General features: G+C 43.2%; 1 protein-coding gene across 1 annotated transcript; it reads left to right on the plus strand.

The window, feature by feature from the left end:
- The first annotated feature begins 1651 nt into the window (after positions 1–1651).
- LOC142599169 (zinc finger protein 608-like) lies at positions 1652–25219 on the plus strand. Its single transcript, XM_075738954.1, has 4 exons — positions 1652–3208; positions 4989–5403; positions 11501–11673; positions 24915–25219. The coding sequence occupies exons 1-4, from the start codon at positions 1721–1723 to the stop codon at positions 24918–24920; spliced, it is 2082 nt and encodes a 693-aa protein (XP_075595069.1). The 5' UTR covers positions 1652–1720; the 3' UTR covers positions 24921–25219.
- Positions 25220–25556: the final 337 nt, after the last annotated feature.

The raw sequence follows: 25556 nt of genomic DNA on the forward strand, positions 1-25556 counted from the left end.
TTTTAGCTTAATCCTTTTATGTATCCAAAGTCTGCTTTTGACCCTGATTGAAAGAGTAGTTTATCTTTTATCCCTTAGACCATGTTGTATGAAATGTATGAAATTCTACACTCGCTTTATCATAATGGCAACTTAAAATGATATGGGAAATAATTTTCATATCTGCTATTGAGAATTTTCAAGGAAATCCCTTCTTCCAATGTACCTCAGCTAACAACACTTCAAATATGTCTCTGCTGTTAAGATCCCTGACAAATTAAGCTGCTGGTTGCATGCTTACTTTACCTTGGTGCATCATAGAGAGATACTTCTGGTGCACAATTAGAAATCACATCGATAAGACAAAATAAGCAGACAGGCTAGAAATATTTTTTCACAATGCCATTATTATATTCATTGTAGAAAAGCCAGAGTAAGAACAAGGAAAGTGTAAAGAAAAAACAAATCACAAGACTGCAATTTAGTATCTAATGCAATGCTTCTTATAAATTAGAAACAGTTTGCACCACATGACTTTCTTTGGATAGGAAAATAATTGTTTATATTGATTTATGTTCTAAAAAGAAGAAATGGCTGATTCAAGAATATTACCACATATTTATCTGCAGTACTTAATGAATTAAAAGGGTAATTCTGTTGACTAGTGCATAAACATGATGATAAATTACTTCTGTGAAGGAGTGTTTGAGGGGAGCCTGAAAACATTTGAATGAACTGCCCTCCCCCATTTATTTTATTTTTAAGACATCCTTACCATGTATATATTTTACACTGATATTTTGAATAAACCAAAATTCTAAGTCTACCTTAGATGGGCAGATATATTTACATTTTAATAGAAGTCTTAATTAAAAAAGAAATTAAATGACAATACATTTTTAAAAGTAGTCCTCATTCTAAATATCTGTATTTTGATTCCTCTTAGCTTTATTATATGGTTGCAATTTCATGTGTAATCCCTCTCTTTCCAGGGAAGAAAAGGTAAGGCAAATAATACATATTTGTATCTCTCTCTGCTAAACAAAAAACTTACAACGCATATGTGCACGTTTTTTTTGTGTTTGGATATATGCAATTTCAAATAAATAAAAGCATCATTATCATACTATTCAAAGTAAAGCAGGTTCTTCTCAGTCATTTACTAATTTAAAAACTGTAACTGATGCTCATTTTATGTTGACTAGCTGTCAAACAAAAGTGATTATGATGTGCAATAAATGCAAAATTAAGAGGTGAGTGTTGCCGTATTACAGCAGGACATGGCAAATACGTGTCCTACATCTCAAAACACATAGAGGACAGGGAAGTGATTTGAGACAGCCAGCATGGCTTCACCAAGGGCAAGTGTTGCCTGACCTAGTGGCCCTCTATGATGGAGTGACTACATCAGTGAACAAGGGAAGAGTTATGGATGTCATCTATCTGGACTTTTGTGAGGCCTTTGACACCATCCCCCACAACATCCTTCTCTCTAAATTGGAGAGTTATGGATTTGATGAGTGGACTGTTCGGTGGATGAGGAATTGGTTGGATGATTGCATCCAGAAGGTAGTGGTCAATGGCTCAATGTCCAGGTGGAGATTAGTGATGAGTGGTGTCCCTCAGAGTTCAGTATTGGGACCAGTACTGTTTAATATCTTCATCAAAAATTTTGGGAGATAAAGAAAAAGGCAAAAAAGCTAATCATTGCAAAGTGGATAAAATCCTTTCCAAACTGAAAATGGCCAGGCCCATTGCACCGACTCCTCCCCAATTAATAGCTATACCTACTGCAGCCTTTACAACCACCACTACAGGGACAATACCGGGACTGCCCTCTCTAACAGCTACTGTTGTTCAGGCTACACCAAAGAGCCCTCCACTAAAACCTATTCAACCAAAGCCCACAATTATGGGAGAGCCAAGCACTGTAAACCCAGCTCTCGCTTCACTCAAAGACAGAAAGAAAAAGGAGAAGAGAAAACTAAAAGACAAAGAAAGCAGAGAGACTGGAAGCCCTAAGACGGATTCTAAGCTGGGAAAACTGGAGGATTCAAAAGGGTCTGGGAAAGATTTATCTGGACATTTTCTAAAGGGCCATCTCAATAAAAATGAAATGTTAACTAATGGACTGTCAGAGTCTCAAGAGAGCAGGATGACAAGTATCAAGGCTGAAGCTGATAAGGTTTACATGTTCACAGACAATGCACCCAGCCCTTCTATAGGAAGTGCCTTCAGGATGGAATGCAGCACTTTGGTGAATGGACAATCTTCAATTGTGCCTCTGCATGTGTTGACACAAAGTGGTGCAGATATTGCAGCCACTAAAACCAACAGCCCTGCTTACTCGGATATTTCTGATGCAGCTGATGACAGTGGCTCTGACAGCAGGTCAGAGGGCATGAATTCAAAGGCCAGTTCTCCTTTGGATATTAGATCTAATAAGGACAGTGTTGTAAAAGAACATTCTTCAACCACAACACAATCGGTTCAAGCAAAAGAGTCCTGTTCTCCCTATTACCATGGCTACGGACCTTATTATTCTCCAGGTTACATGCACTCTGAATGGGTCAGTGCCACAGTAGCTGGGAACAACAGTACCCCACAGGGCCTGAAGATCAAAAAAGAGGCTGAGGAAGAGGCTGTAAAGAAAGAGAAGACAGAACTGTCAGATTTCAAGAAAAGTGAAACCAATTCCACTACTTTGCAGCCATATCAGTCAGTAATAACGCAAAGACACCCTGCACTTGCCCAGTCACTTTTTTATGGACAGTATGCTTATGGACTCTATATTGACCAAAAGTCCTTAATGGCCTCTAACCTTGCTTATAGACATCAGTATGAAAAATACTATGAGGACCAGAGACTAGCAGAACAGAAAATGGCACAAACTGGGAGAGACTGTGAAGGAAAAAATGAACCCCCTTTGAAGGAAATTGACAATGGTGATAATAAGCAGAAAAATAACCCATCTGCTACTATTTCAAAGGCCCCTTCAACTCCAGAGTCAAGCAAAAATAACACTAAAATAGGGTCATCAGTCCCTAACAAAGGTGAGGAGATGAGCAAATCACAGATCCTTTCCAATCACCAGCAGCAGCTTCAGTCTGACAGTTTCAAAGCCAAACAAATGGAAAACCACCAACTCATAAAGGAGGCTGTGCAGATGAAATCTGTTATGGACTCCATGAAGCAAACAGGAGTAGATCTGATGACAAGATTTAAAAAGGTGAGATCACAGGAAATAGAACAAATGTGTCTTGACTTATAATTAAATCATGTGAGATTTTTATCTCTGATTTTGCTATATTCTTTTACCTTTGCAGCCAACTAATCTCTGCCATGCTTTTTTCATGCTGGGTAGTACTGCAGTCTGTGATTAGACCAATAGACCTTTCATTTGAGCTGTTTGAAAAGAAAAAAACCTAGCAAGTGACAGAATCGAGGCTTAAAATACAAATAGACTATTTTAAATTGCATGCAGGAATAAAATAGAATTAGATTTCTCTTTTAGATGTAAATTCCAAGCAATTTGCGAAGTTCAGAAATGAGAAATTTCGAGCAAAATAAGCGGCTTTCATTGTGAGAGGACAAAGTAGATTCGAAACACAGTTTGGAGTGTTTTGGGGGTTTTTTGTGTTAAATGACAGTTGGCATTACTAAAGATGGGTGAATTGATTCTTTGAAGAGTTGGCTTGAAGTTCAGCTCTTTATCTTAAATCAAGGTCACCTTTTTGAAATAGTTAAGTTACTTTTCCCTCCTCAACCAACTCCAAACCCCTACAGACCTATTGTTGTGGTTTGACCCCAGCCAGCACACCTATACAATGGATGAAATCATCTCTCCGTTGAAGTTGGTGATAGTTTTGCCATTGACTTCAACAGAATGAAAATTTCATCTAGTGGCTTATGCTGACCTTACTAGATGTCAGATTTCCTTCATTTGAGGCAATGTTACTGTCTCTATGCTCTGAATCAGAGCCTCAATGTTGAATGTTTTTATGTTCTGGTGTATGGTACATCCCAGACTTCACCCTAATGGGCTGTCTTTCAAGATACAGTGGAGTCAGGTGAATAGGATTTAGGGAGCTATAAAGAAAATGGGATGGTATGGGCATGAGAAGAAGATTTCTGCTGATTCAAATGAGTAGTTGAACCAGACCATCCAAGCATCTAGTTCTGTGCTTATGTTTCTGTTGCATGTGCCATGAATGTATATTTGTTAGACACAATGTTTACAGTTAGCTCTTGCATATCTTGTATTTAAAAAAAAAAGTTTCCTGTTATTGTTCAGTACTGATTTGATATAGTCTTGCAAAGAACTCACCTACTTAGTTCTAGAACATACTTATAAACAGCTCTACATAATATATTATGCAAAAATGTATTTGTGATATCCTGTACATGTTCTTTAAACCTTGTGGTCCTGATCCTGTAAATACTTATGTGTGTGCAATTTTACAAACTTCAAATAAGAGTGAGTGTCAGCTGAAGGAGTCTGCCTAAATGTCTGACTTCCACTGATTCATGAGCGTTTGTAATATCAGAGGTAGCATAAGCATCTTTCCAGCTAGATCAGCTTTTCAGGTAATCTAAGTGCTCTGACGTATCATTAGGCAGCTTTAATTTTGTGGTTGACATATTTTTTGCTGTCTAGTGGGAATATCTCTCTGTGGGTTTTAATAAAAATGTTTTATGTATAGTATGGTCTCAGAAATTTGATAAAATGCATAAATATTTCATGATTAAGCTAGTTAAAGGCATGAAGGGGGATATAAGATGAAGCAATTGAATTAAATATTGATAATAGTCTCTTACTCTTTCATGGGAATATTGGTTTGACTTGGAGCTCAAGGCACTGTGTAGCAAGCAAACCTCTCCACTATGTAATGCAGATATATTATTAAAACAGCTCTTAAAAAGACATTAACAAAAATATTGGAAATATCAATAATAATCTTATTTCAACATTGAAGTTGAGAAAAAAAATTTTTTCTGCTCCATATTAGGACCCAGATTCACGAACCTGGCATCATTATGTCTATCAGCCCAAATACCTTGATCAGCAAAAATCAGAACTTGATCATGAGAAAAAGTTAAAAGAAGACAGCCCTACAAAAATACCTAACAAGGAAAGTTCCCTGCCTAACCTTCCTGTCTCATTAGCAAGCATTAAAGAGGAGCCTAAAGAGATCAAGCGTTCTGATTCTCAATCAGTGGATGAGAGCAAGATAAAAAATGATGATCAAAAGACTCCTGTAAATTGGAAGGACCCTTGGGGTGCTAGAGTGGCAGTTTCCTCATCAATGAGTCAGCATCAGCCATATATCCAGTACTTGCACGCTTATCCTTATCCACAGATGTACGATCCCAACTATCCAGCCTATCGTGCAGTCTCTCCTGTCCTAATGCACAGCTATCCTGGTATGTATTCTAAAACTTGCCTTGCACACTAGTAAAGATTTACACGCTCAAAGTGCAGTAAAGCTGTAACCATAGGATAGGGGCCGTGAAACAGAAACTATAGAATCAGGTTGAGATAATTAGTTTGTAACCAAGGTAATAGGTAATGAAGCTAACTGACCATGGCAAGGTACAATGCTGCTCTGTTCCATGTACAGTCCCTACCAAACTGAACAATAGGTTTGGAGATATTAATCTTATGAAGTAAGTTGCTATGGACAGGTGCATCCACAGCAAGGGTACTGCGCATGCCCACAAGAAGAGGGTCACCCAGCAGACATGGGTGCAAGACCACTGACGACCACCAGAGACCCTTGAGGACCACCGACTCAAATCACTGAGCATGGGTGATGGGGAGGAGAATATGGAAATGGATTCTAAGAAATGATTATCATAGGACTGCCTTTTTTGAGAAAAACGATGAATATGTATGTTTTGATCCTACATAACCTGTGTGTTGGTGATCACCTGGCATGCACGTTGGGTGGAGCTATCCCCCGTGCATCCAGCGCTGCAATAAAGAATGCCTGCCTTTTAACACTACATTGGTGTTACGAGGTTTATTCCCGGATTTCGGTGACAGTTTTTGGCGACCCAGATGGGACACTGCTTTTGAACCTCGACGGATCTGTGGGATTGCAGGACCTCCAGCCGGCACGGGGGAATTCTCGGGGAGAACCTCCGATCCCCGGACCGAAGAGCTCGGAGCAAGACCCCTGGGAGAGGTAAAGGCATTCTTATTTGATCTGAATATTTGCATGAGTTGAAGGCCTTATTCAAGGAGCCCCGTGGCTCTCCGGGACAGGCCTGCATTGGGACAGGCCCGCACCAGGACAGGCCCGCATTGGGACAGGCCCACACTAGGAGCACAGGAGGCCTGCTCGTAAGGCGCAGTGAAAGCTGCGCAGAGTTGGGCTAGGGAGACGTCTCAGGTAAAAGTCTCTGCTAGGCGAAAGCCTGTGGAGCAGGGCCCACGGGGGAGGGGAAGCCTCCAAGGTTGGGATTTCTGGTGGCAGGAGAAATCCCTGGGATTTCCAGTGGCAGGGGAAATCCCTGAGGGAGCTCTAACACGGGTTGGGGTCCCTCTGACTAGGTGCTTGTGATAGTGCACAATCACAACCACTGAGTCCCTGGGAGATGGGTACTTTTCTGAGTAAGAAACCAAACCCACAAAAAACACCACTGGGATGTATTTTGGAACATTGGAAAGATCTGGGAAACGTTGATCCTTTGACTCGGAAACAATTGGTTGAATATTGTAATCACTGGTGGCCACTGTATACTTTAGAGAATGGGGAAAAGTGGCTGGAAAATGGGACGTTGCAGTATAACACAATTTTGCAATTAATGTTATTTTGTAAAAGGGAAAGTAAATGGAATGAAATGGCATATGTAGATTTGTTTTTCACACTGCGAAATCATCTGGAATGGCAAAGGCAATGTGAATTGGTTTCATCTAATTCTGTGGTAATGGCATCAAAGGGGCAGGAACCTGATAAAAATTTGAAAAAAGGTTGCTCAGCTTGTGATATTGGTAAACGGTGGTTTAAATGTGAATTTGAAGATGATGATGTTGAATTATTGGTTGCACCTCACAGAAGGCTAGGAAATGATCAAGGGGATCAAAATCTGGAGGCTAACAATGCTTCCACGCCTCCTGTGGAAGGGGAGGCAGAAGGATTCAGCCTGATTGCTGGGAGGACAAGGGGAAGAGGGGGAGGAGATGGACTAACTCCCCTCCAGGCCCCTCTTTGACAGGCAGTTGGTAATGAGGGTCTGGTAATGGTAAAAGTTCCCTTCTCAATAACTGATTTAAGACCAGGGAAAGAAACTGCAGGCACTTATCGAGATGATCTTGAAAGAGTTGCCAAAGTATTTGAAACAATAATCAGAACCCAGAACCCCGATTGGGAGGATTTGCAAGTAATATTGGATACTTTGTTGGAAGACACTGAAAAGAAAATGGTATTGAACACGGCCAGAAAACAAGTGGAAGGAGCTCATGCTAATGGGATTATACAAGGGACAGTGGACCAGAATTTTCCATCCACAAATCCTGAGTGGGACCCTAATCAACTGGGACCCAGAGGGATGTTTAGGTATCAGGTGGATTTGTTTGGTGTTAGACATGCAATGCCAAAAGCAAGTAATCGGTCTAAACTTTATGAAGTGAGACAAGAATTAAATGAGTCCCCTTCAGCCTTTATGGAAAGACTGAAGGTGACTGCTAGAAAATATACTAATTTGGACCCAGAGAAGAAAAACACAAACAAAAAAAAACACCATGGAAGAAGCTATACAATTGGCCTATATATTTATGGGCCAATTGGCCCTAGAAAAAAACCTCCAGAAATTGGAAGGGGCTGAGTCCAGAGACTTAGGTAAAATGCTTGAAGTAGCCTGGGCTGTGTATAACAACAGAGAAAAAGAAAAAGAAGTCAGACAAATGCAAAGGGATGGAAAAATTCTGGCAATCTTGACTGAGAATAATAAATACGTAAAGCAAAACTCAGCCATAAATCAGCAGAGGTTGTTGGTGTGACAGGGCGAAAAGAGAACTGGCCTTTCTTGAAACTGTTAAAATTTAAGCTGGGAAAACAGTGGGTAACACATCAATTTTTGTACATGCCCAAATGTCCGTTGCCTTTATTGGGACGAGATTTATTAAGCAAATTAGATGCACAAATAATTTTTAAAGATGGAGAAATCAGATTGCTAATACCAGAATCAAAAGCCATAGAGGCGAGAGTGTTTATGTTACAGGATTCCTCCAAGGAGGAACAGATTCCAGAAGAAGTGGACAATGCAGTAACCCCTTTGGTATGGGCAAGTGAAGTTCCAGGACGATCCAAACTGGCAGAACCGGTAAAGGTGACTTTAAAACCTGGAGCCAAGCCGGTAAGACAAAAACAGTATCCTATTAAGTGGGAGGCTCGAAAGGGATTAGAGGGATTAATTACAAAATTTTTAGAATATGGGCTGTTAGCAGAATGTGAATCAGAATACAATACCCCTATATTGCCAGTAAGGAAATCAGGAGGTAAGGAATACCGATTGGTTCAGGACCTGAGGGCCGTAAATCAGATAGTTCAAGGTATACACCCAGTAGTGGCCAATCCATACACTTTACTGACCTCTTTGAAAGAGGAACATAAATGGTTTACTGTACTGGATTTAAAGGATGCCTTCTTTTGCATACCTCTGGATACAAAAAGTCAAAGCATATTTGCTTTTGAGTGGGAAAGTCCTGCTACAGGACGAAAAACGCAACTAACATGGACTGTACTTCCACAAGGATTTAAAAATAGCCCTACAATATTTGGAAATCAATTGGCAAAGGAGTTAGAAATGTGGAAGAAACAGAATCAAGGAGAAGGTATATTATTACAGTATGTGGATGACATCCTGATAGCAGCAGAAAGCAAAGAAACATGTTTTGAAATGACCATCAGTTTATTGAATTTCCTGGGCCAAGGGGGATACAGAGTTTCCAGAAACAAGGCCCAGATAGGGAAAGAAGCAGTGATTTATTTGGGATTTGAGATATCTCAAGGACAGAGACAACCGGGAAACAAAAGAAAAGAAGCCATTTGTCAGATCCCCGAACCTAACAGCCCAAAGGAACTGAGAGACTTTCTGGGAATGATTGGGTGGTGTCGACTCTGGATTCTAAATTATGGACTCCATGTGAAACCCCTATATGAAGCCCTGAAGGAATCCAAAGACCAATACTTGACTTGGACACCTGAATGCCACAAATCATTTAAGGAACTCAAAAAGGCATTAATGATGGCCCCTGCATTGGGTTTACCTGACCTAACCACACCTTTTGAGCTCTTTGTGCACGAAAGGCAACATCTGGCCCTTGGAGTGCTGGCACAACAGCTGGGATCCTGGAAGCGACCGGTGGGGTACTTCTCCAAACAACTTGACACTGTGAGTAAAGGATGGCTGGGATGTTTGCGTGCTGTGGCAGCAACGGTGCTGCTGATTCAGGAAGCTCAAAAATTGACGATGGGCCAAAAGATAGTGGTATATGTACCGCATATGGTAATAACTGTCTTTCTTAGAACAAAAGGGGGGTCATTGGTTATCCCCTAGCAGAATGTTGAAATACCAGGTTGTCCTATTGGAACAAGATGATGTGGAATTAAAAAAACACAGCAATTGTAAATCCGGCAATGTTCCCGTCAACAGAAAATCCTACCGAGAAATTGGAACATGATTGCCTGCTGACCATTGAACAAGTTTATTCCAGCAGACCGGACCTGAAGGACGAACCTTTGAAGGATCCTGATCTGGAGCTGTTCACGGATGGAAGCAGCTTCATGCAAGAAGGAAGGCGAATGGCCGGGTATGCTGTTGTCACCACTGACAAGGTATTGGAGTCAGGGACGCTACCTGCAAATACATCAGCGCAGAAAACAGAATTGGTGGCGCTAAAGCAGGCCTTACGGATGGCAGAAGGGAAAAGGGTAAACATATGGACTGATTCCAAATATGCATTTGGTGTGATCCACGCTCATGGAGCTATCTGGAAAGAAAGAGGACTGTTATCAGCCCAAGGATCACCGATAAGGCATAAGGAGGAAGTTCTTCAACTCCTACAAGATGTCCAAAAACCGAAGGAAGTGGCCGTAATGCATTGCAAGGCTCATCAATTTGGTCAGACAGCTGTAAATATAGGTAATCGGTTGGCAGATAAAGCTGCAAAGGAGGCTGTAGAACAAGGTATCCTTGCACTAGTACCAGTAAAACAGATGAAAATTCCATATTTAAAAGCAAGATACAGTAAACTAGGTGAACAGTTGGCAGAGCACTTAAAGGCCTCTCAGAATACGGAAGGATGGTGGGTAACACCAGAAAATCAGGTAATAGTGACCCCACAAGTTATGTTAGAACTTGCAAAAGAGAAACATGAGCAGACACACTGGGGTGTAGATGCTATGGTTACAAGTTTAAGAACATCTGTAATGTGTCTAGGATAGGAAAATATGAGTGGAAGTATTGAAAAGTTATTATTTCAAAACTTCCAAAGGGGGGAAATGTAACCGTGGGATAGGGGCCGTGAAACAGAAACTATAGAAGCAGGTTGAGATAATTAGTTTGTAACCAAGGTAATAGGTAATGAAGCTAACTGACCATGGCAAGGTACAGTGCTGCTCTGTTCCATGAACAGTCCCTACCAATCTGAACAATAGGCTTGGAGATATTAATCTTATGAAGTCGTTATGGACAGGTGCATCCACAGCAAGGGTACTGCGCATGCCCACAAGAAGAGGGTCACCCAGCGGACATGGGTGCAAGACCACTGACGACCACCAGAGACCCCTTGAAGACCACCGACTCAAATCACTGAGCATGCGTGATGGGGAGGAGAATATGGAAATGGATTCTAAGAAATGATTATCATAGGACTGCCTTTTTTGAGAAAAACGATGAATATGTATGTTTTGATCCTACATAACCTGTGTGTTGGTGATCACCTGGCATGCACGTTAGGTGGAGCTATCCCCCGTGCATCCAGCGCTGCAATAAAGAATGCCTGCCTTTTAACACTACATTGGTGTTACGAGGTTTATTCCCGGATTTCGGTGACAAAGCCTGCATTTTAATATTTCTTTTAGCAGCTTTGTTTTACTTGTGCTTATGCTAGGAAAAGTTCCATAGATTAAACTGATTTAATACAGGATGTTCCTTTTATGAACTGTCAGAGTTCCCAGCTACAGTTTCCTCAACCCTTGACAGTCTGCTATTGCTGTTAGACTGACAGATAGTTTATTGCCTAGAAAAATATTCTAAGCACTTACTGTCACAACCATTATAGCTATTATTCCTTTCACTTAAAAAGAACCCATAAATGTCTGAAATGACTATGAGCTCAGCCCTCTATAGCCTTCATTCACCAGAGCAAATTAGGAGAAAAAATAGATACAATTTGATAATCACATGATCCTTTTTTGATGTTGCCCTCTGTCCTGGCATCCCCTCCTCCCACCTTGATATAATCAAACTGTAAAAACAGTAACCTGATGTGGCATTTATTGTTTACCTGCAGGGACCTATCTCACTCCAGGATTTCATTATCCTGTTTATGGGAAGATGTCAGGGAGAGAAGAGGCAGAGAAAGTCAATACCAGTCCAAGCATCAATGCGAACTCAACCACTGAGTCCAAAGCACTGGATTTGCTCCAGCAGCATGCCAACCAATATTGCAGCAAGTCTCCTGTTGTAAGGCTTTATCTGTCATTACTGAAGAGCAGTACATTTGGGGAGGGGTAGAGAACATGATTTTAAGAAGCACACACAGTCTGGCATCAACCTATGAATGCATGATGCTTCTTTATACTACTGATTAAAATAAAAGTAATTTTAAATCAAAATGCTTTCTTGGCAGAAATTGGAAGTGACACATAAAACAGAGTTCTGTGCTCAGTCTCCTTAATTTAAATGAATGGACTCATATAGAAAACTATATTCAGAAATACACATTGGTGCAGAATTTATTGCACTTAAACAGGAAGCTCCTGTTTATAAACAGATAATAAAATAAAAAGTTAGACTGTGGGATTTGGTAATATCCCCTCAGTATATTTGCCATGAAGCCATCCATATCTTCCTAAAAGCACATTACCTCTGTTTCTGAAAACCATTTGTTTCTGAAGATTTCCATGGAAATTTCAGAAATTTCCATGTTAGATCAAACACTATCGTTTCACTGTGGTAGGTTTACCCTGGCTGGACTCCAGGTGCCCACCACAGCTGCTGTATCACTCCCCTCCTCAGCTGGACAGGGGAGAGAAAATATAACAAAAGACTCATGGGTCGAGATAAGGACAGGGACACATCACTCAGCAATTACCGTCATGGGCAAAACAGACTCGACTTGGGGAAAATTAATTTATTACCAATCAGATCAGAGTAGGGTAATGAGAAAATAAACACAAATCTTAAAACACCTTCCCCCCACCCCTCCCTTATTCCTGGGCTTAACTTTACTCCCGAATTCTCTACTTCCACCCCCCCAGCAGCACAGGGGGACAGGGAATGGGGTACAGTTCTGTTGTGGTTTAACCCAGGCCAGCAGCTAAGCACCACACAGCTGCTTGCTCACTCCCCCCACATCAGGATGGGGGAGAGAAATGGAAGGGTAAAAGTGAAAAAATTCATGGGTTGAGATAAAAACAGTTTAATAGGTAAAGCAAAAGCCATGTGCGCAAGCAAAGCAAGACAAGGAATTCATTCACTGGTTCCCATTGGCAGGCAGGTGTTCAGCCATCTCCAGGAAAGCAGGGCTGCATCACGCGCAATGGTTACTTGGCAAGACAAATGCCATAACTCCAAACGTCACCCCTCACCTTCCTCTTCCCCCAGCTTTGTATGCTGAGCATGATGTCACATGGTATGGAATATCCCTTTGGTCAGCTGGGGTCAACTGTCCCAGCTGTGTCCCCTCCCAACTTATTGTGCACCCCCAGCGTACTCACCGGTGGGGGTGTGTGTCCCAGCAGAAAAGGCCTTGACTCTGTGTAAGCACTGCTCAACAATAACAAAAACATCTCTATATTATCAACACTGTTTTCAGCAAAAATCCAAAACATAGCCCCATACTAGCTACTATGAAGAAAATTAACTCTCTCTCAGCTGAAGCCAGGACTAGTTCTTCATTAACTGCTCCAGCATAGGTCCTCTCCGCGGAGTGCAGTCCTTCAGGAACAGACTGCTCCAGTGTGGGTCCCCCATGGGGTCACAAGTCCTGCCAGCAAACCTGCTCTGGCGTGGGCTCCTCCCTCTGTACCAGTTCACAGGTCCTGCCAGGAGTCTGCTCCAGTGCAGGCTTCCCACAGGGTAACAGCCTCCTTTGGGTGCATCTACCTGCTCCGGCATGGGGTCCTCCATGGGCTGCAGGTGGATATCTGCTCCATTATTAACTTTCAAGGGCTACAGGTGGACAGCCTGCCTCACCATGGTCTTCTCCATAGGATGCAGGGGGATCTCTGCTCTGGCGCCTGGAGCACCTCCTTCCCCTCCTTCTTCACTGACCTTGGTGTCTGCAGAGTTGTTTCTCTCACATATTCTCACTCCTCTCTCTGGCTGCAATTGCTGTTGTGTGTGGTGTATGATAGGCACGGACTCCGTAGGGTGCAAGTACAGAATCAACTTTATTACAGAATTTCCTGATTATATAGTATTTCTTGTTAAAAGGGGAGGCTCTTTTATTCCCCAGTCATCACCCGATTCGTGTTCCCCGCAAGATCTGTTATTCTGTTTTTCTCTTGCACCTGGCGGGCGCCTGGCTGTCTGTTCTCAGCTCCTTATCTCCTGGATTCGGCCAGTCACATGTTATTTACGAGCTACTGAAGAATGCAAGGCCAGTTTTGTGCATATCTTTTCTTTGAACCACTGTTTTTCACTGCTTTAGCGCACAGGTGGAAATCGCACATTTCCCACGCCGTCTTTATTCGCTAAAGCATTGTTCTCCACATCTCCCCCTTTTTTTGTTTATGACAACCCCGTTGAGCAACAGTGTGTCCATAACACGTGCCTCTATCGTCTGCACTCGTCAGATAGCCAACCATAGAATCTGTAAAAAAACCACCAAGAACAAGAAAAACACCACAGTGCCTATGCCAATAAAAACCCACATTCGAAGATTTAAACCACTAAACCAAGTTTTTGGATTTAGCCGTGATAGGTCATTTTTTAATGTGTCGAATACACTTTGACTCATTAGTTCCCGTAATTTTTTAATTTGGTCCCTCAATTGATCATGTAAAGACTGAATATTATGTTGAAGAGATAAATCAAACGTCCTTCTAAATGTTGTTTCACTATTTTATAAATCGCTAAAAGTTATACAACTCCTAAAGTCTGGTGAAGACAGGGTAATACAAAAAGATCCATGTGGTGGGTTGACCCTGGCTGAGGGCCAGGTGCCCACCAGAGCTGCTCTATCACTCCCCTCTTTCATTAGACAGGGGAGAAAAGGTACAATGAAAGAAAACTTACGGCTCGAGATAAGGACAGGGAGAGATCATTCTCTAATTATCATCACGAGCAAAACAGACTGAACTTAGAGAGGGAATTCATCTTATTTATTACTAAGCAAAACAGAATAGAGGAATGAGAAATAAAACCAAATCTTAAAAACACCTCCCCCCACCCCTCCCATCTTCCCGGGCTCAACTTCACTCCCGGCTTCAACCTCCGCCCCCCTCAGCGGCACAGGGGGACGGGGAGTGGGGGTTATGGTCAGTTCATCACGCGGTGTTTCTGCCGCTTCTTCATCCTCAGGGGGAGGACTCATCGTTCCCCCGCTCCAGCGTGGGGTCCCTCTCACGGGAGACAGTCCTTCACGACCTTCTCCAACGTGAGTCTCCTCCACGGGGTGCAGACCTTCAGGAGCAGACTGCTCAAGCGTGGGTCCCCCACGGGGTCACAAGTCCTGCCAGCAAACCTGCTCTGGTGTGGGCTCCTCTCTCCATGGATCCACAGGTCCTGCCAGGAGCTTGCTCCAGCGCGGGCTTCCCACGGGGCCACAGCCTCCTTCAGGTGCCTCCACCTGCTCCAATGTGGGGTCCTCCACGGGCTCCAGGTGGAATTGCTACACCCCCTCATCCTCCCTCCATGGGCTGCAGGGGGACAGCCTGCTTCACCATGGTCTTCACCACGGGCTGCAGGGGAATCTTGCTCTGGCGCCTGGAGCACCTCCTCCCCCTCCTTCTTCACTGACCTTGGTGTCTGCAGATGTTCTTACATCTTCTCACTCCTCTCTCTGGCTGCAAAAGCACTCTCTAACTGTTTTTTCTCTTTCTTAAATATGTTACCACAGAGGCGCTGATTGGCTTGGCCTTGGCCAGCGGCGGGTCCGTCTTGGAGCCGGCTGGCATTGGCTCTATCAGACACAGGGGAAGCTTCTAGCAGCTTCTCACAGAAGCCACCCCTGTAGCCCCCCTGCTACCAAAACCTTGCCACGCAAAACCAACACATCCATTACATGATAGAATAGTAGCATTGGAGGTTAGAGTAAAAAATAAGGATGGGTTGTGCAGACCACGATTTCTGCTTCAGACAAAAGCGTTACATTAGCCTTAGTTGCGTTCTCCATCATTAGTACTTGACATAATTGTCACTTAAAAGAAGAAAGACCCATCTGCCAAATATTTGAATGAGCCGGGAAAAAAGATAAATCTCATGTGTTAAAACTATCATTATAATACATCTGCAATTCTATAAGCCACCATATCTTAATTGTGAGGTTGATCAATCCCAGATGCAACATCATCTTGGTGTTTCTTATCGTCCTGTTCATCTTCAGTATGCGTTTTCACTTGCACTGGCTTTACATACCTTGCAGGGATCCAATAGGGACCTGAGGGAAGAGAAACACAAGCATATCCCCGTCCCCAGGTAAGCAAGGGGACCGGTCCTTCCCATTGACCAGATTCCAAATTTTTATAAAACACCTGAGGCTTCACGGTAGAGGATTCCTCAGTTCTGAAATGTCTATCTACTGCGGAACTATATTGCTTAGATCCAGATAGATTAAGAAAATTTAGAACATAAGTAGCTTTGTCTAGTATTTCCTGTGGTGTTGTCCCTACTGGATTCCCCCTTTTTTGTTTATCAATAATAGATTTCAAAGAACGGTGGGCACGTTCTATTATTGCTTGACCAGTAGGGGAACGTGGAATTCCAGTAATATGTTCAACTCCCCAGTCCTGTAAGAATAACAGAAAACGTCGAGAAACATAAGCTGGGCCATTGTCTGTTTTAACTTTCCGTGGGACCCCCATGGTCGCAAAACATCTTAAAAAATGCTTCACAACGTCTCTGGCACGTTCTCCGGAATGGGCAGTGGCTACCAGAAAACCAGAGAAGGTGTCAATAGAAACATGAACGTACTTAAGGCGTCCAAAAGAAGAAATATGTCTGATTGCCACAAATCATTAGCATTTAAACCTCTGGGATTAGTCCCTGGCAAAACTGGCAAAGGGGACAGGCGCTGACAATCCGAGCATGCTCAAATTATATCTTGAGCTTGTGCGGTAGTTAAAGAGAAGTGCTCTCGTAATGAGTGTGCATTTTGGTGGAAAAATTCATGAGCTAATTTTGCCTGGTCAAAACGTCGAGGAAAAACTTCAGCCATTGTAAATTGGTCTGCTATTGTATTACCTTCGGCAAGGGGTCCTGGTAAGATAGTGTGAGAGCGAATATGGACAATGAAATAAGAATGCTGTCTGATTTTTAAAAGTTGGGCTAGCTTTAACAATAAATCAAACAACTGTTTGTTGTCTACCTCTCGTATAAAAGCGGATTCTAAACGCTGAACAATACCTGTAACATATGCAGAATCTGCAACGATATTAAGAGGTTCCTTAGAAAATAACTCAAAGGCACGGACCGCTGCAGCTAACTCTACAATCTGCGTCGATCCAGATAAGTGAGAAACATCTGAGGCCCACTCCTCGCAGTTTGCGTGACGCCATACAACTGCAGCCTTACCTGTTTTGCCAGAACCATCGATAAACACAGTACGAGCATTTTGTAGAGGAACAGAACTCAACAAAGACCGTGGTTGGAGAGGTAAACAGTGCAGAGAACCTAATAAACGATGGCGTGGCAAAGAATACAAAACAACATTAGTATAATCAGCCAGTGCAGCCTGAAAAGCCAAACTGTTACACAATACAACACGAAATTCTTCTTTGGTTAATGGTAGATGAAGGAAGGTAGGATCTTGTCCTGTCAATTGTTGACATTTCAAACGACCCTGCGAAAGAAGTCTAGCAATCATTTCTAGGGCAGTGGTCAATGCTTTTGCAAAAGAATGTGGCAAAAATAACCACTCCAAAATGCGTAAAGCATGCTCTTCCTTCTGCACCTTCTCGTCCCACTGACCTAGGAGAGCATATGGTTGAAAGGAATGATAAATGATAAACAATCGAACTGGCAATTGCAGAGAAATTCGATGAGCAAACATAAAATTAATTTTATCTATCACTGTCTGCAGCGCCGACTGGGCTGCTTCTGTCAATTGTCTAGGAGAAGTTAGTTCAGGATTCCCCTTCAGCAACGAAAACAAGGGGGGACAGTTCGTGTGTCGTTATTCCCAACAGTGGTCGAAGCCAGTTAATTGTCCCCAACAACTTCTGTAAGTCATTTAGAGTACTCACTGTAGTAGCAAGTCGTACAGACTGTGGATATACATGCGAATCAAGAAGTTTCCAGCCGAGATACCTCCATGGAGGGAGTGACTGTACCTTTTCCATCGCAATTTGGAGACCGTATCACCGAAGCTCAGCTACTAAACTGTCGAAAACTCGGGAAAGAGATGATTCAGTTTCCACAGCCAACAAAATATCGTCCATGTAATGATATAACATGATTGCATCATATGTTTTGCGAATATTTGACAAGGCCTCACTAACAACAATTTGACATATAGTCGGGCTATTTTTCATTCCTTGCGGTAAAACCACCCAATGAAACCGTTGCATGGGTCTATCATTATTAATCACAGGAACCGAAAAGGCAAAACGAGCACAATCTTCAGGATGTAAATGAATGGTAAAAAAGCAATCTTTTAAATCAATAACCTTCAAATGCCAATTGTCCAGAATCATAGTGGGATTAGGAGTTCCTAGTTGCAAGGCCCCCATAGGTGCCATCACTGCATTAATAGCCCGGAGGTCCTGCAACAATCTCCATTTGCCAGATTTTTTTGGAATAACAAATATAGGAGTATTCCAAGGGCTCGTGGAGGGAACAATATGGCCTAATTGTAGCTGCTCTTGCACCAATTCATGAGCCCTTTCTAGCCGCTCACCTTTCAAAGGCCACTGATCTACCCATACTGGCTTATCTGTTAACCAAGTCAGTTTGAGTTGCGGCTGAACGTCAGTGGCTCGTGTTAAAAATGTGTCGTTATTGTCATCTTCCATTGTTGCAAGAGATCGCGACCCCATAATGTACATGGCACAGTTAAAACATATGGTTTTAAAACCGCTTGTTTGTTGTCAGGACCTTCCACAATCAAGGAATGCATACTCTGCCAAGGTATTTGTGTCCCTCCAATTCCAGTAATAGCAGCAAACGCCTGTACTAATGGCCATTCCTGTGGCCAGTCCGATCGTTGAATAATAGAAACATCTGCTCCGGTGTCCACTAAGCCAGTGAACACCCGACCGTTTATTCTACAAGTCAACATCGGTTGTCCCGGGGTAATCTTCTGTGTCCAAAAAATGCGAGGCAGACCTGTACTACCAAACCCGGAGGACCCCCTTTCGCCAACATGGGCGGAACTTTTAGTTTGAATTTGAGTGTTGGGCAGCAAAAGCAATTGTGCAATTCGCTCTCCAATAGGTATAGTACAAGGTGGCGTAGGGGTCCAGACCATAATTTTTATTTCCCCAGTATAATCGGAATCTATGACCCCAGGCAAAACAAATAAACCTGCTCTGGAAGTGGAGGAACGACCAAGCAATAAGGCACATAAACCCTTAGGCAAAGGTCCGTACACTCCTGTAGGCACTAGATGTACTGACTGATCTCGAATTACTGTGGATTGACTGGTGGCCAGGTCCAACCCGGCGCTGCCTGCTGTGGCTGGTCTGAGAGACTCGACTGTAGTGAGTTGCCAGCATTCATCTCGCTTATTTGTGCCGGCCAGGTCAAGGACTGTGCCGGCGGGGGCTGGGGCTGGGTCCTGTTGTGTAGTCTCGGGGCACCGGACCTCGCGCCCCTCCTCCCATTTCCCGAGGTATTCTCAGGGAGTGGATTGCCTTGTTTGTCAAACTTAGAACAACATTGATTACCCCAACGGTATCCCTTTTGACAACGAGGGCATAATTGAGCAAGTTGTCTTCCCTGCCCTCCTTGTCCTCGTCCTCCTCTTCTCGCTTTCAGGCAATCTTTCTTCACATGCCCTTCCTGACCACAGGAGAAACATTAAGTAGCATCTCGTGCAACTGCCAACTGTTGAGCTAAGGCAGCAGCTAGCATACCTGCCTTATGTTGCTCAGAGCCCACGTTTTGGCATGCTCTAATAAGATCATTCAAAGTTTTTGCGTGATTACGAATAGGATCAATGGCTCGCCTGCAGTCCGTGTTTGCATTCTCAATAGCAAGCTGAAACAATAACAATTCTGCTGCTTCAGAAGAGTCTATCTGTCTCTGTATAGCAGTTTGCAAACGATCCAAAAATTGTACATACGGCTCCTGAGGTCCCTGACGAATGGAAGCAAATGACGACTCTCACTTGCTGAAATCCGGCACCCGTCGGAGTGCCCTCAAGGCTAACCCTGTGGCTTGGGCAAGAACATTCCGCGATAGTCCAGCCTGTGCTATCCCGGTAGCATAATGCCCTTCTCCCATTAATTCGTCGAGACTAATAGCAGTTCCTGCCGTTAAATTGTCCATCACCTGAACTTGCACCAGCTCACGGTATTCCGAAAACCACACACAGTACTGTGCTGCAGACAACACAAGACGTAGGATGGATTTCCAATCTAAGGGTGTCAGTACGTAAGATTCTCCTATAACCTGTAACAAGTTCATTGTGAATGATGCCTGCAAACCATACTCCTTTATCGATTTGCGGACCTCCTTTATTACATCATATGGTAAATGAACGTATTCGGGGGGTCTGTTCGGTTGATACAACACAGGCATGGCTTGAAGAAGCGATATGTCCCCTCTTTTTAGTGCCTCTGTCCGGCACTCGTCAAGTAGTCCACCCAAGATTTTAGACTGAACAGTTCCTTGCAATGGGTAACTCGGGGGGGGGGGGGGGGGGGGCAGGGGTGCAGAAGGGGGCGGGCGTGCACCGAGTGGGGGGGGTGAGGGGGTGGGCGTCAGGGATATCTGTGAGAGAGTCTTTTGTCTCTGTTGTTGCAAAATCTCTTCTGCCGTGGGGGCAGAAGCAGCCTTCGCTTTTACAGGAGTAAGCGGGGGATATAAATCTAGCTCTCATTTGGGGTCAACGGGACCTGGATCAAAAGGATCCCCAGGGTCTGCTCTGCCCTCTGACAGCGGAGGTTCAGTCACCACCTCAGCATAGTCTGACTCCAACTCAGGATCTATTAATTCAAACAAACGAGATTCTTTTCTCGTATTTGTCTCAGCGGGTGGTAATACGGAGTCATTCACTTTCTGCAATACCTGTTCAGCAGGTAGCAGAGTCCTGAGAGCAGTATAAACCACACGCCAAGTAATCAATATATCATCATGGAGCTCCAACTGCAAAAGCTGCTTAGCTTGCAGCTCCTCTCCAACCTTCTGCCACTGAGTGAGATCATATGAGCCTTTAACAGGGAACCACGGACAATAGTCCCGAATCCATACAAGCAACCTCACCAAATGCAGTGGAGCGACCTTAAAGCCTAGTTCTCGTAAAATACGTTGTAAATTCTCTGTATGAAACTTCTGTTCTCGAGTCGCTGACTGTCCCATAATAAAAAAACGACAGTCTAAAAAACTTTCCCGTGGCTGCTCACCTGTTTTGTCCAGTGACCGGTGATGAATATGAGCGCTCGATGCAGTGCAGTTTCCTCCGTCCAGCTACGCAGGGGTACACCACCGGTAATATTCCGCACTGCTTTTCCTTCTTCTCTTTTCCAAGTCCTTCTTCTATTTTTCAAGTCCCGATTCGGGCGCCATTTGTGGTATATGATAGGCACGGACTCCGTAGGGTGCAAGTACAGAATCAACTTTATTACAGAATTTTTTGATTATATAGTATTTCTTGTTAAAAGGGGAGGCTCTTTTATTCCCCAATCATCACCCGATTCGTGTTCCCCGCAAGATCTGTTATTCTGTTTTTCTCTTGCACCTGGCGGGCGCCTGGCTGTCTGTTCTCAGCTCCTTATCTCCTGGATTCGGCCAGTCACATGTTATTTATGAGCTACTGAAGAATGCAAGGTCTGTTTTGTGCGTATCTTTTCTTTGAACCGCTGTTTTTCACTGCTTTAGCGCACAGGTGGAAATCGCACATTTCCCACGCCGTCTTTATTAGCTAAAGCGTTGTTCTCCACAGTTGTGCAGGGGTTTTTTTCCCCTTCTTAAATCGTGGCTTGTATCAGAAATAGTGTGGCCAGCAGGACTAGGGAAGTGATTGTCCCCCTGTACTCGGCACTGGTGAGACCACACCTCAAGCACCGTATTCAGATTTGGGCCCCTCAAAACAAGAAAGATATGGAGATGCTGGAGTGTGTCCAAAGGGCCGCAACAAAGCTGGTGAAGGGTCTAGAGAGCAAGTCTTATCAGCAGCGACTGAGGGAACGGGGATTGCTTAGCCTGGAGAAAAGGAGACTGAAGAGAGACCTTATTGCTCTCTACAACTACTTGAAAGGACGTTGTAGCGAGGTGGGTGTCGGTCTCCCAAATAACAAGTGATAGAACAAGAGGAAATGGCCTCAAGTTGCACGAGGGGAGATTTAGGTTGGATATCAGGAAAAATTTCTTCACCAAAAAGGTTGTCAAGCATTGGAACAGGCTGCCCAGGGAAGTGGTTGAGTCACCATCCCTGGAGGTATTTAAAAGACGCATAGATGTGGTGCTTAGGGACATGGTTTAGTGGTTGGACTTGGCAGTGCTAGGTTAATGGTTGGACTTGATGATCTTAAAGGTCTTTTCCAACCAAAACAATTCTATGATTCTAAATATTGTATCACAGAGTCACTACCACCATCGCTGATTGGCTCGACCTTTGCCAGTGGCGGGTCTGTCTTGGAGCCAGCTGGCATTGGCTCTATCAGACACAGGGGAATCTTCTAGCAGCTTCTCACAGAAGCCACCCCTGTAGTCCCCCTGCTATCGAAACCTTGCCACACAAACCCAATACATCTACTTTCAGATAGATTGGTTCTGTTTTTAATTGTGAGCAAGTCACTGACTTGATTCTATTTTTAGAAGAATTTTTTTTCTTGCTGCTCAGGCAGGATTGATCCCCAGAGTGCAATAAAGAAGGCTGAGAACTAATTTACATCAGTTCTTAACAGCTCAGATAGGTTGTTCAAGCATTTGCAAGTCAGCCAGGCTTAAGAGAACCCAAAGCTAGTAGTCAGCATGATGACTTCATGCTGCAGTGTGTCACCTCAAATTCCCTGTGCCCTGAAAATCTTCCATTAACCAGATACACCAGCTTTAGGCTAAGATCAAGTACAAATCTCCAGTAGAGAGATTTCTTCATCAGAAAAAAATCGGTTTCATTATTTTAATTTAAAAGGTCATTGCAGGGTAATATTAGTAAGTGGATTTTTTTTGTGATTTCCTTCCTTTTAAATTTCTCACATCAGTTTTCTTTCACCTTTTATTGTCAGCCTGTGGAAAAATCCGCAGCTGAGCATGAACTGGAAGCAGAGAGGGAAGGAGACCGTCATTCTCCTTTTAGCCAGAGGCATCTCCATACACACCATCACACACATGTTGAAACGGGTTACCCACTTATACCTGGTCAATATGACCCATTTCAAGGTGAGCAGAAGGTTTCCAATGGTGGTATTACCTTGCCTTGTGAAGTTGTTACCTTAACATTGCAAGTCATATATGTACATTACAATTACAGGCTGGGTGGGGAATGCATTGAAAGCAGCCCTGAGGAGAAGGACTTGGGGGTATTGATTGATGAGAAGCTCAACATGAGCCGGCAGTGTGCACTTGCAGCCCAGAAAGCCAACCATGTCCTGGGCTGCATCAAAAACAGTGTGACCAGCTGGTCGAGGGAGGTGATCCTGCCCCTCTACTCTGCTCTGGTGAGACCCCACCTGGAGTACTGCGTCCAGCTCTGGGGGCCCCAGTACAGGAGAGACATGGAGCTGTTGGAGCGAGTCCAGAAGAGGGCCACGAAGCTGATCAGAGGGCTGGAGCACCTCTCCTCTGAGGACAGGCTGAGAGAGTTGGGATTGTTCAGCCCAGAGAAGAAAAGGCTCCGGGGAGATCTAATTGCGGCCTTCCAGTACCTGAAGGGGGCCTACAGGAAAGATGGTGAGGGACTGTTTACGAGGGAGTGTAGTGACAGGACAAGGGGTAATGGCTTTAAGCTGAAGGAGGGTTGATTTAGATTAGATGTTAGGAAGAAATTCTTTACTGTGAGGGTGGTGAGGCACTGGGAACAGGTTGCCCGGAGAGGTTGTGGAGGCCCCCTCCCTGGAAGTGTTTAAGGCCAGGTTGGATGAGGCTTTGGGCAACGTGGTCTAGTGGAGGGTGTCCCTGCCCATGGCAGGGGTGTTGGAACTAGATGATCCTTAACGTCCCTTCCAACCCAAACCATTCTATGATTCTATGATTCTATGATTATATGATACATGAAGCATTTTGAATAGAGATCCCCCCGTCAAATCCCAAGTGCTTTATATTTAGGAAGAAGACTTGAAAATTCACAGCAAGGACTAACATCAAATAAATATCTTGAGGCCTGAGAAATACCAAGTTTTGTTTCCAAAACTGGTTGTCAGAGCATTATTAAAGATTTACCAGTTAGACTGTTCACGTATATCTTTTGAATCCTAATGCAAACTGACATTAACTGCCTGAAAGGTGGCCAAAACCAAACCAAACAACCTCCTTTTATATAATTAGAGTTGTATAAGCAATGAAAGAAGTGTGGCAAAGACAAAAGCTTTTTATACTGAATGTATTTTATGTACAAGGGATTGCAGTCACAAGGGTTTGAGTTCATTACAGTTGGAGCATATGAAAGAGAATTCTTTCTATTTTTGATAAATGCAGTGCACAGAGTTGCAGTCAGGGAAAAAAGCAGCACAGTAAGACATGATTCATTCTCCCTAGGTTTTATACCCGTCTTTGACTGTTTTTCTCTAACCCTGGATTCTAGATGAATTAAAAGAAGATTTGCTCCCATACAGCAAAGTACATGCTATTACAATTGGTAGCTAAAATGACATAAATTCATTATGCTCTCTCAGTCCCTTCACGGTTAATTTTTCCTGTGTAAAAGTCTTGAAATTTCTCAGTTTGATTCGGTGATTCCACATGACTTATGGGATGCATTATGCTTGTTCAGAAGGAAAATTGGAGAAAAGATAAGTTTTTATCAAAGCATTGTATTCTGAGCAGCTAGCATATAATTTCTGTAATTCTCTGTGAATTTTGATTCTTGTTGTTTCCTGGTACTTATTATTTTTACTGAGCTTCCTATTCAGAAATTTATACAAACCATTTAGCATCATGTGGTGCAATACTTGGAAAGGAATACAGTAAGTTGGAATGCTGTAAAATACCTATCAAGGGGAAGTCAGTATACTATATGAAGGCATATTGGTCATGCTGGGCAGACTGTCTTAATACTGTTGCCTGAAACATGCTGTCTGTGTAGTATTAAAAGCCATTTTCTGATGGTAGGGGTTTTTTTATTTGTTTGCATTAAAGATTCTTCCTACCATTTCTCTGAACATAAAAATCCATTAAAACCAGAAGTACATCCACATTCTTTTGTTTCTTCTTTCCTTCAGGACTGACCTCTGCTGCCCTTGTTGCCACTCAGCAGATGGCTGCTCAGGCATCTGCCTCTGGTATGTTTCCTGCACAAAGAAGGTAAATATCCAGCAAATCTTGAATTATACATCTTAATACAGAGACAAGAAAGGAAATCATAGATTTTATAGCCTGAAGGTATATATTTCCTTGAAAGACATAGTTTTTAAGGTGGGAAAAGAGGTTGGCTGGACTTTGGGTTAATTGTAGTTTTATTCTCTTTAAGATGACATTTTGTACTTGAATTGTATCTATTAATTGTAATACGAATCATTAAGAGGGAACAAATAGTCTGTCTTCTGAGATTTTCTATAGGCAGGGATTGATGGGATCGTAAAGGAATGCCCCACAGCAAAAATTGCCATGTGTCTCCCAGGCGAGAAGAAATTGACTCGCACAGACGTATTGGTCGGTGCTGCAAACACCAACATATTGGGATTTGATGTGTTGTATGGCAGAGTGTGGAAACTCCCCGATGGGTCAGTCTGGAGTTTCGCTGGACGAGGTGATGGAGAAATAGCATGGCTTGAAGAGGATGAGCCTAAAGCTATAAACTTATTAGAGATGTCTATACCTCTACCCCTGTTGAGAATTCCTAATGTAAGGCAGTACCCCCTGCC

The sequence above is a fragment of the Balearica regulorum genome, chromosome W (genome assembly GCF_011004875.1).
Source record: "Balearica regulorum gibbericeps isolate bBalReg1 chromosome W, bBalReg1.pri, whole genome shotgun sequence".
Taxonomy (NCBI): domain Eukaryota; kingdom Metazoa; phylum Chordata; class Aves; order Gruiformes; family Gruidae; genus Balearica; species Balearica regulorum.